Here is a 16,874-nt window from a genome sequence, read left to right on the forward strand (position 1 = left end):
CATTTATTTTTGCTTCTTTTGTGAATTTACCAACAGAACTTTCTCAATATTGTTAAAGTCTCCATGACCCCTGCCCTGCCAAGAGATTGTGCATCCCTGGTTTGGGATCCCCAGGTTTAAGATATACCTATTGAAATTTACATTTATTGATGGATCTCTGATGCATTGTATATGGCGTTGGACTATTTGGTGCTGTCTTTAGGATTATCCTTTCATGATTCTGAATTTTAATGGACAGATAGAGTAGCTGATAAGCTGCGGTTGGCAATAAAAGGGAGCCAAAATTAGCAGAAGGCATGACCGCTCTCGCATCATGTATGTTGGAGATTGTACCGAGATCAGGTGGATCATTCATCTGGATTAACCTCACATTTTGATGAAAAGTTATTAAGAACCCATATGGGTGAATGCAGCAAGGCTGAAAAGGTCACGAAAAAAGATGAGGTAAAGGAAGAGTTAATGCTTAGGAAAAAATAAGAGTCGCTGGAGATCTGATAGTCTGTGGTTTTGAAATCCTCTTGAATAAGGAATATGCTAAAAGAATTGAATTCAACATAATGTGAATTCAGTGATTAAAAAAGAGAATAGAAATGTTTGATGTAACAAAAGAAGGTTCAAGATAGCAATGGGGGTAACGTGAATTAAATATCATATATGCACACACGGGTCTACGTGTATGTTTGTATGTATAGTTCTTTGTGTGCTAGAAGTGCCTACTTGCCAATAACACAATAACATTTACCTTGTGAATATTTTCCAAGAACACAAGGAATTACTTTTGTCAGAATGTCAAATGCAGATGCTTTTGTAGGAAATCTGTTTAGGGAATACTGTCAGGAGTTTGATGTTCAGTTAATATTACACAATAGTATAGATGTCTTTATTTAATAAAAGTATAATGACAAGAATATTGAAATACTATCAGGCATCGACCACTGAGGAAGTAATCAGTGATTTTCTGATTACAGAAAACATTCCAAAATATCCACTGAAAAATAGTCACAGCATGGCAGACTGATAATCTCATTTAGTATTAAGTATGACACTAAACAAACACAATTTTGTTTTATTTGCTATTCCTGGGTGGTTCAAGGCCTTGTAACTGCAGGTACCTTGTAGCATAGAAATTTAATTTTAAGACTAACAATTTCTTCTTGATTTTACATCTAACTGAGAATGATTTAGCTGAGCCCTGGTAGAGTTAAGGGGCTAAAAATGACAAAATTTCCCAGTGTATTGCACTACTCCAGGTTTCTTTGTTTATATTCTACTTCAACAAACTGGATTTTAATTCAACGACTTTATCCATTGACAAATGGATCTTCATCTTCTCTGTGACCATATGTCAGTGCACCTAACCTGGGGTCGTTTGACATGGTTCAGAGTAAAACAATGTTGCATTACCTCACACTGACCCTATTCATTCTTCTGAATTCAGAATTATGGCTGGATTTTGATTACAATAAATATTGTTCTGATAAATGAGATATGGGCCATATGGGGAGACCGTCTGTATAATTGCAGTAACTCAGTATGGTGGATGAAGAGGGGGGAGAGCAAGGTAAATGTCACAGGCAAACACATATATTTTATGAATTACACGGATAAAATTTCAAGTGGAACCCTTTTAAATGTCACTCTAATGAAGATGTACCTTGTGCCTATTAGTCTAGTTGTCACTGCATTGATCTTCCAGAACTAATTTGTTTTTTTGAACATTTATAGCAGAAGGCAGCCTTGGAAAATAACACTCAATAGCATTGTGCATTAAATAATGCATCACTCAATGCATAGTCAAGGGAGAGAAGATGTATAATTTGAGAACAGCCATTGAATCCAGGATTCATACAGACATTTATAAAGATTCACACACACTACATTACATTTGAGAACTCATGGACTACACAGAAGCTTCACAGCAAGGAGAACTAAAACCAGAGTTATCTCCTATACATGGATGATATATAGCACAGAAAGGCTCCGATGGAGTAAAACACAACGAGAGAGTTGTGAGGGGCTTATGCTTACAATCTGAAAATATTACAGCAAATTATTTATATGATTAATGAAACAGTGTCGACTCTGGCACTCAATATATTGATCAGCAAAGTCACCAGTGATGCATGAGGCTGTTTTCCAATACTTGTTTGCCTAATGTTGATATTCTAATTAGTTACCTCTGTGAGGATTGATGGTGTGCAAACAAGATGGCCGGCTACTGGATTATAAACTAAGTTGTTGCAATATTGATTTTTCTCTGTTCTATGTCACTAATATATCTATTAAACAGTGGGCAAATTTTATGATTCAGAGTCCCTGGTGAAAAGTTAAATCATGCTGATCACTGGTCTTGAAATTCTGTTAAATGTTTTGCCTTGTGAAGCTTTGTGCCGAACTATTAATTACAAAGTCTCACAATGGAGTTATAAAGTACGCTGAATACAAGTTACCGTGTCTCCCTATTTGGATTCCTTCTTCATTCAAAAGTAATTTTTGGTTAGAAATGGGATTTAATTCTGTCATGGATTTTGTGGTTCTCCAGAGTAAACTGCAGGTCGCTCCGGAAGGGCCTGATGAAGAGTCAGGCCTGAGGTTGGATTGATGTGCGATGAGGGAGTCAGTGTGACCCATGCCAGTATCACCACTGATCACTCTCATCTAACTTACAACCCAGAGAAGAAAAACCAAAGGTTATTTTCAAACTTCTGCAAATGTCATTCACTTACATTCACACAATTCAAGCCATCAAAATCGATTAGATTAAAAATTCGTCAAACTATTTCTTGCTCAATGTTGGGAAAGTAGTAGATTTATATTTTCTGTGACATGTTAACAGAGAGTTTTGCAGAACTCCAGATTGGCTCCTCTCCTGTCGGTGCTCAACTAATCAATACTCTGTGTTTTAGTGCTAAATTTAATTTTAAAATTAATTTTAAATGCTTCTGAGACAACTTCACAGATCTTCACTTTTGCTGCAGAGCTTTAATGAGAGAAGCTTTTAGAGCTTCTGAAAATGCAGTTGAAATGCCTCTGCAGAGATAGGTTAGACAATGTGAGCTGACTCTTCAGTGCAACCCTGTGTGGTGCTGCACCTCAGCAGGTGCTGTATATCATGTTTAAGAACAGCCTTTCATTACCCTGTCAGGTGGATGTTAAAGATTCCAGACTATTTTGGTGAAGAGCAAGGGTTACCTTGCTTTCTTGATCGGCATCTTGAAGGGCCATTAATTCTGCTGCAATTACTAGGTGCATTCTATCTCCGAATTGGCTGCTGCTTTGTCCAAGTTACAAAAATGACAACACATCAAAAGTAGTCGACTTTAATTCTGAGAAAGACACTGAAGCCTTAGAAACCTCTTTGTTTCATTTCAAAGAAAACAGAGTTTTACAGTTAAAAATGGGTCTAGACTTGGGGAAAAATGAGGTCATTTTTGGCTGTCTCAGCACTTCTTGGGAATTCTGTTTCTGATGTTCGCATGATTTTCAGTGGCTCCCCAGTGTAGAAACTCCACTAATAGAAGAACCAGGGGAGCAACAAGAAAAGTATTGCATAGTAAAATTTTCAGCCTTATTTGTCTGAAAATGATTCTTATTTTGTCACAGGAAAATCCAGTATCCCCTGAAAGCATATTATCTAAAGGGTCAATGGTTGAACTGCGTCTTTTGTTATTCTGACCTCTGGAGGCGAATACAGCCTCATGCACATGCCTGTAAGCGCTTTGTGTGTGGATTTCATTCTCGTTTTTCTAGCCTTAGGGTCATTGCAAGCTGCAGATCTCTGACACACCTCTCCGTTTGCTGCTGTTCACTACGTGAGAGAGGTCGCCGAACCTCCATTCTCAAGCAGAGAAGATTTGGTCTCTTTTAATTTCACCCCACAGAAGCAAGCATTTCACCTGTTCATGTGAAATTACTTTTTACAGGGATCCCCCTGTAAATGGGCTGCTGGAAGTATCTGTCTATAACATTGAAGGCTTCTACTATTCCTTTGCAAAAGAACATGCCCCTGAAAGGCATTGTTTTTCACCAGTCCTTCCAAGTCTGTTTGACCTGCTGGGAGCAGTCATCCATCACCCCATCATTGCACCATCCATTCATTTAATGATGGCAATGGTCCAATGTAGCTGGAAGAATGTCAATTGTTTTATAACTTTCTAAGATCTGTCTGCAGAGAGCACAGCAAGGAGTCTAAATTTTGCATTCGATCTATAGGGCTTCTGATATATAGTGAGAACTAATGATAGAGTTCTGTGCACCTCAAAATTCAATATTTATGGCACTTTCACAAAGAGCATTAGGGTGACCCAAATTTTATTTTTAAGTCATTGAAAGGTAACAAAATAATTCTGCTATTAAAATTGTTTTATAATCACAATCAAATATGATGGCAGAATATAGCAATAGACAATAGACAGTAGGTGCAGGAGTAGGCCATTCAGCCCTTCTAGCCAGCACCGCCATTCACTGTGATCGTGGCTGATCATACACAATCAGTACCCTGTTCCTGCCCTCTCCCCATATCCCTTGACCCCACTATCTATAAGAGCTCTATCTAACTCTCTCTTGAATGCATCCAGAGACTTGGCCTCCACTGCCTTCTGCAGCAGAGCATTCCACATATCCACCACTCTCTGGGTGAAAAAGTTTTTCCTCATCTCTGTTCTAAATGGCCTACCACTTATTCTTAAACTGTGGCCTCTAGTTCTGGACTCACCCATCAGCGGGAACATGCTTCCTGCCTCCAGTGTGTCCAATCCCTTAATAATCTTATATGTTTCAATCAGATCCCCTCTCATCCTTCTAAATTCCAGTGTATACAAGCCCAGTCACTCCAATCTTTTAACATATGACAGTCCCGCCATTCTGGGAATTAACCTTGTGAACCTACGCTGCACTCCCTCAATAGCAAGAATGTCCTTCCTCAAATTTGGAGACCAAAACTGTACACAATACTCCAGGTGGGGTCTCACCAGGGCCCTGTACAGCTGCAGAAGGACCTCTTTACTCCAATACTCAATTCCCCTTGTTATAAAAGCCAGCATGCCATTAGCTTTCTTCACTGCCTGCTGCACCTGCATGCTTGCTTTCACTGACTGATGTACAAGAACACCTAGATCTCATTGTACTTCCCCTTTTCCTAACTTAACTCCATTTAGATAGTAATCTGCCTTCCTGTTCTTGCCACCAAAGTGGGTAACCTCACATTTATCCACATTAAACTGCATCTGCCATACATTTTCCCACTCACCCAACCTGTCCAAGTCACCCTGCATTCTCATAACATCCTCCTGACATTTCACACTGCCACCCAGCTTTGTGTCATCAGCAAATTTGCTAATGATACTTTTAATCCCTTCATCTAAATCATTAATGTATATTGTAAACAGCTGTGGTCCCAGCACCGAACGTTGTGGTATCCCACTGGTCACAGCCTGCCTTTCCGAAAGGGACCCGTTAATCACTACTCTTTGTTTCCTGTCAGCAGCCAATTTTCAATCCATGTCAGCACTCTGCCCCCAATACCATGTGCCCTAATTTTGCCCACTAATCTCCTATGTGGGACTTTATCAAAAGCTTTCTGGAAGTCCAGGTACACTACATCCACTGGCTCTCCCTTGTCCATTTTCATAGTTACATCCTCAAAAAACTCCAGCAGATTAGTCAGGCATGATTTTCCCTTCATAAATCCATGCTGACTCGGACTGATCCTTCTACTGCTATCCAAATGTGTCATAATTTCCTCTTTTATAATTGACTCCGGCATTTTTCCCACCATTGATGCCAAGCTAACCGGTCTATAATTCCCTGTTTTCTCTCTCCCTCCTTTCTTGAAAAGTGGGACAACATTAGCCACCCTCCAATCAGCAGGAACTGTTCCTGAATCTATAGAACATTGGAAAATGATTACCAATGCATCCACGATTTCTAGAGCCACCTCTTTAAGTACCCAGGGATGCAGACCATCAGGTCCCGGGGACTTATCAGCCTTCAGACTCAACAGTCTATCCAACACTGTTTCTTGCCTAATATAAATTTCCTTCAGTTCATCCTTTACCCTAGTTCCTTTGGCCACTATTACTTCTGGGAGATTGTTTGTGTCTTCCCTCGTGAAGACAGATCCAAAGTACCTGTTCAACTCATCTGCCATTTCCTTGTTCCCCATAATAAATTCACCCGTTTCTGTCTTCAATGGCCCAATTTTGGTCTTAACTATTTTTTCGCTATTCACATACCTAAAGAAGCTTTTACTATCCTCCTTTATATTCTTGGCTAGTTTGCCTTTGTACCTCATTTTTTCTTGGTGTATTGCCTTTTTTGTTCTCTTCTGTTGCTCTTTAAAAGCTCCACAGTCCTCTGGTTTCCAGCTCATCTTTGCTATGTTATACTTCTTCTCTTTTATTTTTATACTGCCCTTTACTGCCCTCGTCAGCCACGGCCGCCCCTTACTCCCCTTAGGATCTTTCTTCCTCTTTGGAATGAACCGATCCTGCACCTTCTGCATTATTCCCAGAAATACCTGCCATTGTTGTTCCACTGTCTTCCCTGCTAGGGTATTGTTCCATTGAACTTTGGCCAGCCCCTCCCTCATAGCTCCATAGTTCCCTTTGTTCAACTGTAATACTGACACATCCAATTTTCCCTTCTCCTTCTCAAATTGTGGGTTAAAACAATCAAAACAGGTTAAAACAGGTTAATAGCATTAACGGTAAGACTCTTGGCAGTGTGGAGGATCAGAGGGATCTTGGGGTCCGAGTCCATAGGACACTCAAAGCTGCTACGCAGGTTGACTCTGTGGTTAAGAAGGCTTACAGTGAATTGGCCTTCATCAATCATGGGATTGAGTTTAAGAGCCGAGAAGCAATGTTGCAGCTTTATAGGACCCTGGTCAGACCTCACTTGGAGTACTGTGCTCAGCTCTGGTCGCCTCACTACAGGAAGGACATGGAAATCATAGAAAGGGTGCAGAGGAGATTTTCAAGGATGTTACCTGGATTGGGGAGCATAGGTTGAGTGAACTCGGCCTTTTCTCCTTGGAGTGACAGAGGACGAGAGGTGACCTGATAGAGGTGTACAAGATGATGAGAGGCATCGATCATGTGGATAGTCAGAGGCTTTTCCCCCAGGGCTGAAATGGCTGCCACAAGAGGACATAGTTTTAATGTGCTTGAAAGTAGGTACAGTGGAGATGTCAGGGGTAAGTTTTTTACACAGAGAGTGGTGAGTGTGTTGAATGGGCTGCCGGTGGTGGTGGTGGATGCAGAAACGATAGGGTCTTTTAAAAGACTCCTGGATGGCCACATGGAGCTTAGAAAAATAGAAGGCTTTGGGTAAAGCCTAGGTAGTTCTAAGGTAGGGACGTGTTTGGCACAGCGTTGTGGGCTGAAGGGCCTGTGTTGTGCTGTAGGTTTTATGTTTCTATGTTCCTAAGACCATCTTTTTTTTTTATAGATCTTCAATTCTAGGGAAACAAGGATATGAATAAATACTTTATTATTACTTTTGTTTAATAGTGAAAAAGATGCTCTTTGGAAGAGTTTGCTATTTGGATTTTATATATGCATAGTTGGTCAAAATGATTTGTATCATTTTTGACCTTTAGCATCCAAAATGCCAAGCTGCTCTTCATTGAAGAGAAAACAAGACTGCAAAGATGTGAACAGAATATTCAGTATCAGTCTGCAAAAAAGTGAAAGATGCTACAGTACCTATGAGTTACTTAATATATCCCATTCCAATAAAATAATTGCCCATTTGTGGAGAAGGATCTTACTGTATGGTTGCACTTGCGATTTCCTACCTGTCTTGACTCTCTCACCTGTAGTAACAGCTCCCGGAGTCTTCCGAGTTGAGATTCCAGTTGTTTATTGTGATCTTCCAAGATCTGCATCCTGGTCTCCAGTCGGGATTTATGCTGTCGGAGCAGCCGTGCCTCAGCAAGAAGCTCTGTGTCCTGAGAACTCAGAGGGGAGCTGGGTGATCTGTCCTGCATAGAGGAAGACAACGCCGCTTCTTCGTGCTTCCATTTCAGTCGCCTATATTCTTCCTGCAAAATTCTTGGGAGAATTTTTAATTGAATTAACTCAATCTTTGCATTTGTTGTGATTCTTCTTTAATATTTTATGTAGGTAGTGAATGTTACAACACACAGGGATCTGACCTTTCCTCTCTCCTTAAATGCAGTAGTTGTTGTGGGGGTGGGTTTGGAAATTCCACACAATATTCTTTATTACACTGATGGAAACACTTCATGGGGCAGGATACTGCCACATACATAACTTGTGAGTACCTATGGTTGTAAGTGGATGAAATATTGCACTCCAGAATTTAAGATGAATCTATACCAGGAACCTATTGTGAGGACGCTTTCTCATTGTGTCAGCAACAATGACTGCCAATTCAGATAATGGTTTCTTATACTGTTCCATTACATACTGTCAACTCTGCTGTATGAGATAAATCTCCTCATTCACTGTGCCATCAAGCTACGAGTGAGGTTGCTTATTCTTAATAGAGGATACTCCTTTATGGTTAGCTTTGTGGTATAGAACTGACTGCACTTGGAAAATAGTTGACTCAGCTATAGCTGAAAAGAAACATTATCCTTTTATCTGATCAGTTTCTCTCAGACTGAGATCAACGACCCAAAGATAAATCTACTCTCTTTCCCAGCCCTTTCTGTGGAGTTTTCTTTAATAGCATAGCTTGCATTTAGGCTACATCTACAACTGCATCTACAAGTCTACAGGATAGCTCATATTTTAGAATACATTGTATGAAAAACAAGAAGCACAAGTATCAGAGGTTAAAAGAAGAAGAGGAAATAGTAATCAGTCAGACGACATCTATGAAGAGAGAAGCAGATTGATGATCTTCTGAAATAATGTTTCAGGTTGATGACCTTATTGATTTGAATTATTAAGTTCCTCTTTCCACAGATGCAGCCTAACCTGCTGACTATTTCCAGAATTGTTTGTTTTTATTTTATGACAGAACTGGACAAGGCTATATTTGACTATCTGGGTCTATACATCATCTTCAAGAGTAAGGCAGCAGTTAGTCATACCTATTCTCGTTTTCAAGGTGTCCAATAATGGCCTCAAGTTCTGTCTTCTCTTCTGTGTCCAGAGCACCCAAGAGCTGGTTTGGACTGTGAGTTGGATTTTGAGGAGAATCTTGATCTGTCTCAGGGCTGAAATACTGAACCACCAACTGTTCATCATCTCTGTATTTACATAAAGAGTACTCCATAAATCTTTCAATCACAGCTGCCTCTATCTCTATAGGGAACTATCTGCATGTCACGTTTATTTCTACTTAAAGCAATCAAAAGTAATGCCCTAATGAATCAATTCAGGATTAGATTGGATACATCTATTTACATAGGTATAATGGCATTCGAATTTTCTTCACAATGTACATCATGTTGCTTTTCTCTGATGGCCGTGTAACGATGTGTGACAGAGACAACTAACAAGTATTGATTTGTCCTGAATTTGACCCTTTGTTTTATGTCAGGGCAGAAAGACCCAGAGGAGTTGTACTAGAATACAAAGGAACAAGGCAGATATTTTTCATTACTGGATGCACAGTAACTGGCAGGTATCTCTGCATTTAACCTTTGCTGCTGTTAGATTCACATGAGAGGACATCATGTGAAAAGGTCACAAACTATTAGGTGAAGCTTTGCTACAAGTATCCGGTGTGCACATATTGAACTAATGGTGAATGATGGGGAGGAGATGCTCCTCAGCTTACAAATGCCCAACATATGGACAAGTAAACCAGACCCTATTCTTACCAATAAGTAAACAGGACCGGGAGAACCGATGGTTGCAGTGGTGCTGCAGGCATCTTCTGAATGGGAATGGGCCACAGGAATTGAGTACCGTATTGGTCAAGAGCGGGGTGCACTGAGCAGATTCATTTGTTCAGTCACAGAATCAGCGAAGCAGGCTGGCAGCCCCTATTTGAGTGCCTGCTCCCCCTCTGGTCGTAGCTGCTTCTATGATCCTCTTCCACCCAGTTTTTGTTCATTTCCAATTTTACAAACAGTTTGAGTTCCAACAATTCTGAAGAAAGGAATTCTGTCTGTATTAGCTGCTGTGTTATTAATGTAGAAATAGAAAACGGAATTGAACATTAGCAGGCCTTACTGCACTGCTGTAATCCAAACGCTCGGCTGCAGTTAGTCAAGTTGCACTTTTATTCCTCTGTGGGGTTTCACGCACCTAGATAGCCAAGTAACGGTAGTTCCATCATAAATCAGTCAATCAGAAGAACATCTCAGTGTGCGGCAGAACGTGTACTGGCAGCCCTGGATATATCATTCACATGATATTTTTCTCAGCTGGCTGTGCATGCCGGAAGTGGAATATATTGTTATCATTTGACACATGCACTTTTATTATCCAATAAAGTCTCAACTCTACATCTTAAAATGCAGTCGGAGTTTTTGAATTCACAGATAGGTTTTATGAGTATTTCATTCTCTACAAGGAGTAATATTTTGTATGTTCTGTTCCATCTCACACCACCTGATTCAAGAAGATGGTCTTGTTGTTTTAACATTAATTTTTGTGGGACCTCCCTGTATGCAAATTGACCGCTGTTCTTCCAACAGTGCAGGAATACCATTTCCAAAAGAACTTTAATTGTAGATATATTCTACAATTCTGGAGCTATGTAAAGAGCTATATAAATATTAGGTTATTTCATCTTTTTCGGCCCTGACCCTGCCTTATGCAGCTGGATCCTGGACTTCCTGCCAGATCGCCAGCAGGTTGTAAGAGTGGCTCCCTCACCTCCAACCCTCTGACTCTCAACACAGGTGCCCCTCAGTGCTGTGTACTGAGTCCCCTCCTTTACTCCCTGTATATCCATGACTGTATCACCACCCACTGCCCCAATCTGCAAATTAAATTTGCCGATGACACTACATTGATTGGCCTTATCTCAAACAATAATGAGGCAGCCTACAGAGAAGAAGTCATCTCTCTGACACAGTGGTGTCAAGAAAACAACCTCTCCCTCAATGTTGTAAAAAAAAAGGAGCTGGTTGTGGATTGCAGGAGGAATGGAGGCGGACTAACCCCTACTGACATCAATGGATCTGGGGTTGAGAGGGTGAACAGCTTTAAGTTCCTCAGCATCCACATCACCGAGGATCTCACGTGGTCTGTACACACCAGCTGTGTGGTGAAAAAGGCACAACAGCGCCTCTTTCACCTCAGACAGTTGAGGAAGTTTGGTAGGGGCTCCCAGATCCTAAGAACTTCCTACAGGGGCACAATTGAGAGCATCCTGACTGGCTGCATCACTGCCTGGTATGGGAACTGTACCTCCCTTAATCGCAGGACTCTGCAGAGAGTTGTGCAGACAGCCCAGTTCATCTGTAGATGTGAACTTCCCATAATTCAGGACATTTACAAGGACAGGTGTGTAAAAAGGGCCTGTAGGATCATTGTCCTACCAAGTCATCCCAAACACAATCTATTCCAGCTGCGACCATCTAGGAAATGGTACCACAGCATAAAAGCCAGGACCAGCAGGCTCCGGGACAGCTTATTCCACCAGGTCATCTGACTGATGAACTCATGCTGATTTGAATGTTCTATTTATTATAAATTACTATGATTGCACATGACACATTTAGATGGAGACATAATGTAACGATTTCTACTCCTCATGTATGTGAAGGATGTAAGAGATAGTCAATTCAGTTCAATTCATTTGAATTGTTATTAATGTCATGTTTTATTTTTATTGCAATCACAACAATGATTTCAAGAAGTTATATGAAATAGATAATCACAATTTTCTTTTGCTGCAGCAGTTATTTTATTGGTTGCATTCTGTGTGCAAGAGTTAAAAATCATATTAAAATACTTACACACTTTCATCAGGTGAAAGGCTGCCACTGAAGAAGGAACAGTTTTTACTTTCCATTTCTGCAAGCCTACAAAGAAGCAAAGTAAACATTATTTTAATGAACGACTTGTGCATTAAAAGCACATATTGACAGCTTCAAAAATCCCAGAAAGGTGCACTTAATTGATTCAGATCTTTCAATCGCATTTCTGGATTGATATACCGTCAACAAAACAGGACTCACCAAAGGCACTTTAAATCGTTTCTTAAAATAAAAAGATTGCATAAAATGTGTGGTCAATGGTGAGTTGTCAGCATTCACCTCTGGTCTACAATAAGGGACACAAAGCTCTTTATGGCATAAATGATATCACAAGAATATCAGCAGAATAAGCAACAATCACAAAACAGCTGAACAAAGACTCTGACATCTGTAAAACTCAGGTGCCCATCAAAATATCAAAATTTATGGATGTTTCTGAACGTCAGAAAGATGTAGGTAAATCTTAATGCCCAGTGCACTATACCTGATGTTTGCAATAACACATTTTTCAGGATTGAATTGCATCAACTTGGAAATTTGATGAGACATTTCTCTTCAAAGGTTATGCTTGAATGGATATGCCATTATCCATGTTGCAAGTGCACACAGCAACACGAGTTACATTTATTTGGAGAACTGATGAAGTTTGCTAATTCAAAGTGTATTTGCCATTGATGTCTGTCACAAGTGTGACTCTCAAAAGTGCCAGTTTTATATGATACTCTTCCTATGTACGGTACATGTACAATTTAATGGGGCTTCTAAGAAAGTATCAATAAAACCCCAGGTATCTGACTCACAAGTTCTTCCATTAATCAAAATACTTCAGTGGAGAAATGACGTACCTCTCACTTTCTCCAGACATGTCCCTCAGCTAATTCCACTACCAACCCCTTTCTTTGACAGCAGAAGATTTACAACTCCTAATCTGTTGACCCATCTTGGTTCCAAGCTGATTGCTTTTCTCACTCCCTACAGCCAGTCCAATGACTTCTATGGACCTCTAGCCTTGATGACCTTCCATGCCTTGATCTGATGTCTCACTTTGCACACCCAACTACTTGGGCTTACCTGCAATTTTCTTTTGCATGATCTACGGTGATACACTGTGCATAGGAAATACACAAAAGACCTGAGTCCTAGAGACCAGGCACCATTGACTGAAATGCAGCAAGACACACAGTAATAGATTAATGCAATAGATCTCTACAAGTGCTGATGATATTTTCAAGGAAATATCCTCAACAAGTTATGCCAAGCTTTGTCAGTAGAAGAGTTGATTTTCCACTATATCTACAAAGAAGGATTCTGTCATTGTTCCTATTAATCTACCTGCTGGCATAATGTTCAATCCTGGAGTGTGTATCTGCATGTGGCAACACTGGAGATGTGGCAGGCCTGAAACATAGAAGAACATATATCTATCTAAGTAACACAAGTATTCACATGCACATGCACGAATGCGCATGCACTCACACACACAACCACACACACCTATCGTAAATGATGTTTTAAAAGCATCAGCTGCTCCATAACATTCTTTACATGCAAAACTATGCAATATCTCACACTGTATTTGATTCGATAACGTAGAGGATTTAGCATTGTGAGTCCTTTGATAGCTAAACTGGTTATTGTGTCTTCAGAAAGTGCACCCCTGTGTAGGTCTCTTTACTTTTCAAACCAACATTGTTAACATTAATTTAGGCTGGGTTTTATGCAAATTGTTAAGTTGCTTTTCTCTCCTCAAGGTGAAGTTGATAGAAGATATCTTCAGATAATGGAGCAGTTTAGTAGCATTGTGGTTAGCATAACGCTTTACAGCGCCAGCAACCTGACTTCAATTCTGCTTCTTTTCAGAGTTTATACGTTCTCCTAATAAGCTGGCTGGTGGTGTAGTAGCATCTGCCCCAGACTTCGAGGCGAGTGGTCCCGGGTTCGAATCTGGCCGGCTCCTTGCACATTTTCCATTCGTGCTGGGTTGGGTGTCGAGCTGGCAACTCGGCTTTGTGAAAAACAGAAAAACACTAAAGAAATAGCAAAGTTGCCGCCCGCTGCACCATAAGGTGCGGAGAGGAATGACGATGCTCTCCTAATGGGTTAACTTGAGATGTTCAGGTTTCCTCCCATGTTCCAAAGAGGAATAGGTTAAAATTAGTAAGTTGTGGGCTTACTATGTTGGTGTCAGGAACATATTGACACAAAACAACACATTTCACTGTAAGCTTTGATGTCTTGAGGCACATTTGACAAATAAAGAATATGTCACAGTTCCCTGCATTACTGAGTCTTGTCATACAGCTTAGGCCAAAGGTTTTCTACAGTCCTTTAGCATTTCTATTTTCTTCTCTTTCACAAACATCCTCACATACTTCTTCAAATATTGTCACCAATAGAGATCAGAAAGAATGGACTGCTGATAACCTTCAAAACCCAACACCTGTGAACCCCAAAATTAGCACCCATTTGGGAAGTGAGCTATCCTGAGACCCTTTATAAGGGTTAACAGTAAAGTCACTGTTTCAAGTGCACACAAATGTAGAAAGCCTGAAATCCATTCATCAGGCTGTTAGGCATTTGCTGGTCACTTCCCAGTGCCGGTCTCCCCATGGAGTTCTGTGATGGATTGTAAAGCCACCAGTAACTACAGTAGATAATATGCCCACTCAACCTACACCTGCTTTAATCTGATGCAGGCCCAATGACTCCACTCATTACAATGGAAAGATAAGTTACTTTTCATTTACATTTTTAATTGAGTTAGTTTTGTTTGTCTTTATATACTTTCTAGTGCTTTTTAATGTTTTAATCATTTTAATGGTTCCTTAAGGTTGTTATAGCCAGGGGGTCAATGGGGACAAGCTCCCACTACCTACTAAATGCTCCCAATGGCGTGCACCTCAAATAGTCTCTGACAACCAAGCCCAGCTCCTGACCTTCACATGTGGCTCAGCTATTAAGCCTGGCAGAACTGTTTCTACAAACAGGGTTACTGGCACTTTAAAACCAGTCGCATCAGGCAGATGGGGCTTGTCGGCCATGGTTGGCAGCTCATCTAGAAGAAGGAAAACACTGATCCTGCAGCCTTGTGGCTATATGCAATCATTGGGAAGGCTTCAGGAGTAAATCCTGAGGGAAAAGCCAGGAGCTGGAGTCCTTAAGGCAATCCTACATTGAGTTCAATGTTGACTGGCAACTCCTGCGACACTGTTGGTACCAAACTGTATCAGTTTCTGCCATTCCTTTGAGCTCATCAGATGCATGGAGAGGGGGGAGCTTGCTACATGGGCAACAACATGCTCTCCTTACTGTAGGCTTGCATATCAAGAGAGCTAGGACGCATTATCCATGGTCAACTCTGACCAAGGGAGGCTTCAATCATTTAATGTTTTTATCATAAGATGTTTTGGTAACTTATGTACTCATTAATAGCCTTTGATGCTTATGAATGATTGTGAATGTCAGATACACTCCTATTGTTCAAGCTCTTAGGAACACACACAAAATGCTGGAGGAACTCTGCAGGTCAGGCAGCATCTATGGAAAAAATACAGTCAACATTTCAGGCTGAGGCCATTCGGCAGGACTGGAAAGATGCCGAGGAGTAGACATAAAAGGTCAGGAATGAGGAGGGGAGAGGGAAACACAAGGTGGTTGGTGAAGCCTGAAGGGGGAGGGATGAAGTAAAGGCTGGGAAGTTGGATGGTGAAAGAGATACAGGGCAGGAGAAAGGGAAGAGGACAGAAGGCCAAGGAAGAAAGACAAGGGAGGAGGACAACTAAAAGGAGATGATGGGTGGGCAAGGAAGTAAAGTGAAAGAGGGAAAAGAGTGGGCACTGGGAGAACCTCCCTCTGGTGCTCCTCCCCCTTCTCTTGCTTGTTCAAGCTCTTTGCTCCTTTCTGCAGCCTGGGTGTTGGCTCTCAAATTAGCTCAGTGGGATTGACAATTGACAAGACAGAGCCTCGCCAGTCAGATCAGTAGTGGTTTCTTTTGTGAAGTCTAAGCCAGGGAACACTGACCAATAAGTGCTGTAGCAGGGAGAAAATTGGTAATTATGGACAGAATTTTGGACCATTTTATCAAAATTCAACATTCCTTAGTGTAAGTCTTTACGAGCCAGTCTGGGTATTGCTAATATGCATGGAATTACACTCAAATATTTGTTGGCATTTTTAAAGAAGAGGGAAGTGAAAAATTAAATACAATTGCCTTGTAAAGGTAGAAAGACATAATTATACACAATATTTCAAAGAAAACAATTCTTCAATAGAACAAGAAATGAATAATCCAAAAGCATTAATTTGAGATTAAGGACAAAATTACAGTTTGACTTACGTGTCAATGTTGTCTCCTTCCATCAATGATTGTACAGGTAGGTAACCTCTTTGTGGATGTTTGCTGAAGTACTGTTTGGTTCGGAACTTGTTTTTCAATGTTTTTGCAAAGTCTCGCACATTCTCTCCTGATGTTGTCTTGGAGAAAAACAGATGGATTTAGGTGCCAGCTGGCGTAATGCACACTTACTTCTTTTAATGGGATTGAATCTATGAGTGTTTTTTAAAATTCTGTTCAGGAATGTTGAAATTTATTTTGAAATAATCTCAGTTCAATTCACCTGAACACATATATATTCAACAAAATTGTTGTCAGTTTAAAGTTGACAAGAACACGGAAGAATTGTTGCATGGGCTGGCACTCTGGATGTCTATAGGATTGACCCTTTTATAACTAATTTTCAGGTTTCATCTGTGACATTAGCAAACAGTGCTGGGGCATCTTCAAATTTGGACATTCAGGAATAGAGGAGGAAGAAATCATCTTGAACCCACTGCATTTCCTTTAGCCAAGATTATTATTTTATCAGTGTTTTGGATCAAAATGTCTAGATAACCTGGACAAACAGTGAAGAGAGATCAAGGGAAAAAGAGAAAATACATATTAAAAAGATAGATCATAATGAAG

At 40.5% G+C, this 16,874-nt stretch overlaps 1 protein-coding gene across 1 annotated transcript in view; it reads right to left on the reverse strand.

Annotated features, from left to right (window-relative positions):
* drp2 (dystrophin related protein 2) overlaps positions 1–16,874 on the reverse strand; it is a 91,015-nt gene that overhangs the window by 14,082 nt on the left and 60,059 nt on the right. The window contains exons 15-19 of the mRNA XM_059976516.1: positions 16,248–16,384; positions 13,244–13,309; positions 11,891–11,956; positions 9,065–9,223; positions 7,817–8,054 (exon numbers count right to left, since the gene is read on the reverse strand). Of these exons, the coding sequence (XP_059832499.1) occupies positions 7,817–8,054; positions 9,065–9,223; positions 11,891–11,956; positions 13,244–13,309; positions 16,248–16,384 (666 nt within the window). The remainder of the gene's footprint in view (positions 1–7,816; positions 8,055–9,064; positions 9,224–11,890; positions 11,957–13,243; positions 13,310–16,247; positions 16,385–16,874) is intronic.

The sequence above is a fragment of the Hypanus sabinus genome, chromosome 8 (genome assembly GCF_030144855.1).
Source record: "Hypanus sabinus isolate sHypSab1 chromosome 8, sHypSab1.hap1, whole genome shotgun sequence".
Lineage (NCBI taxonomy): Eukaryota > Metazoa > Chordata > Chondrichthyes > Myliobatiformes > Dasyatidae > Hypanus > Hypanus sabinus.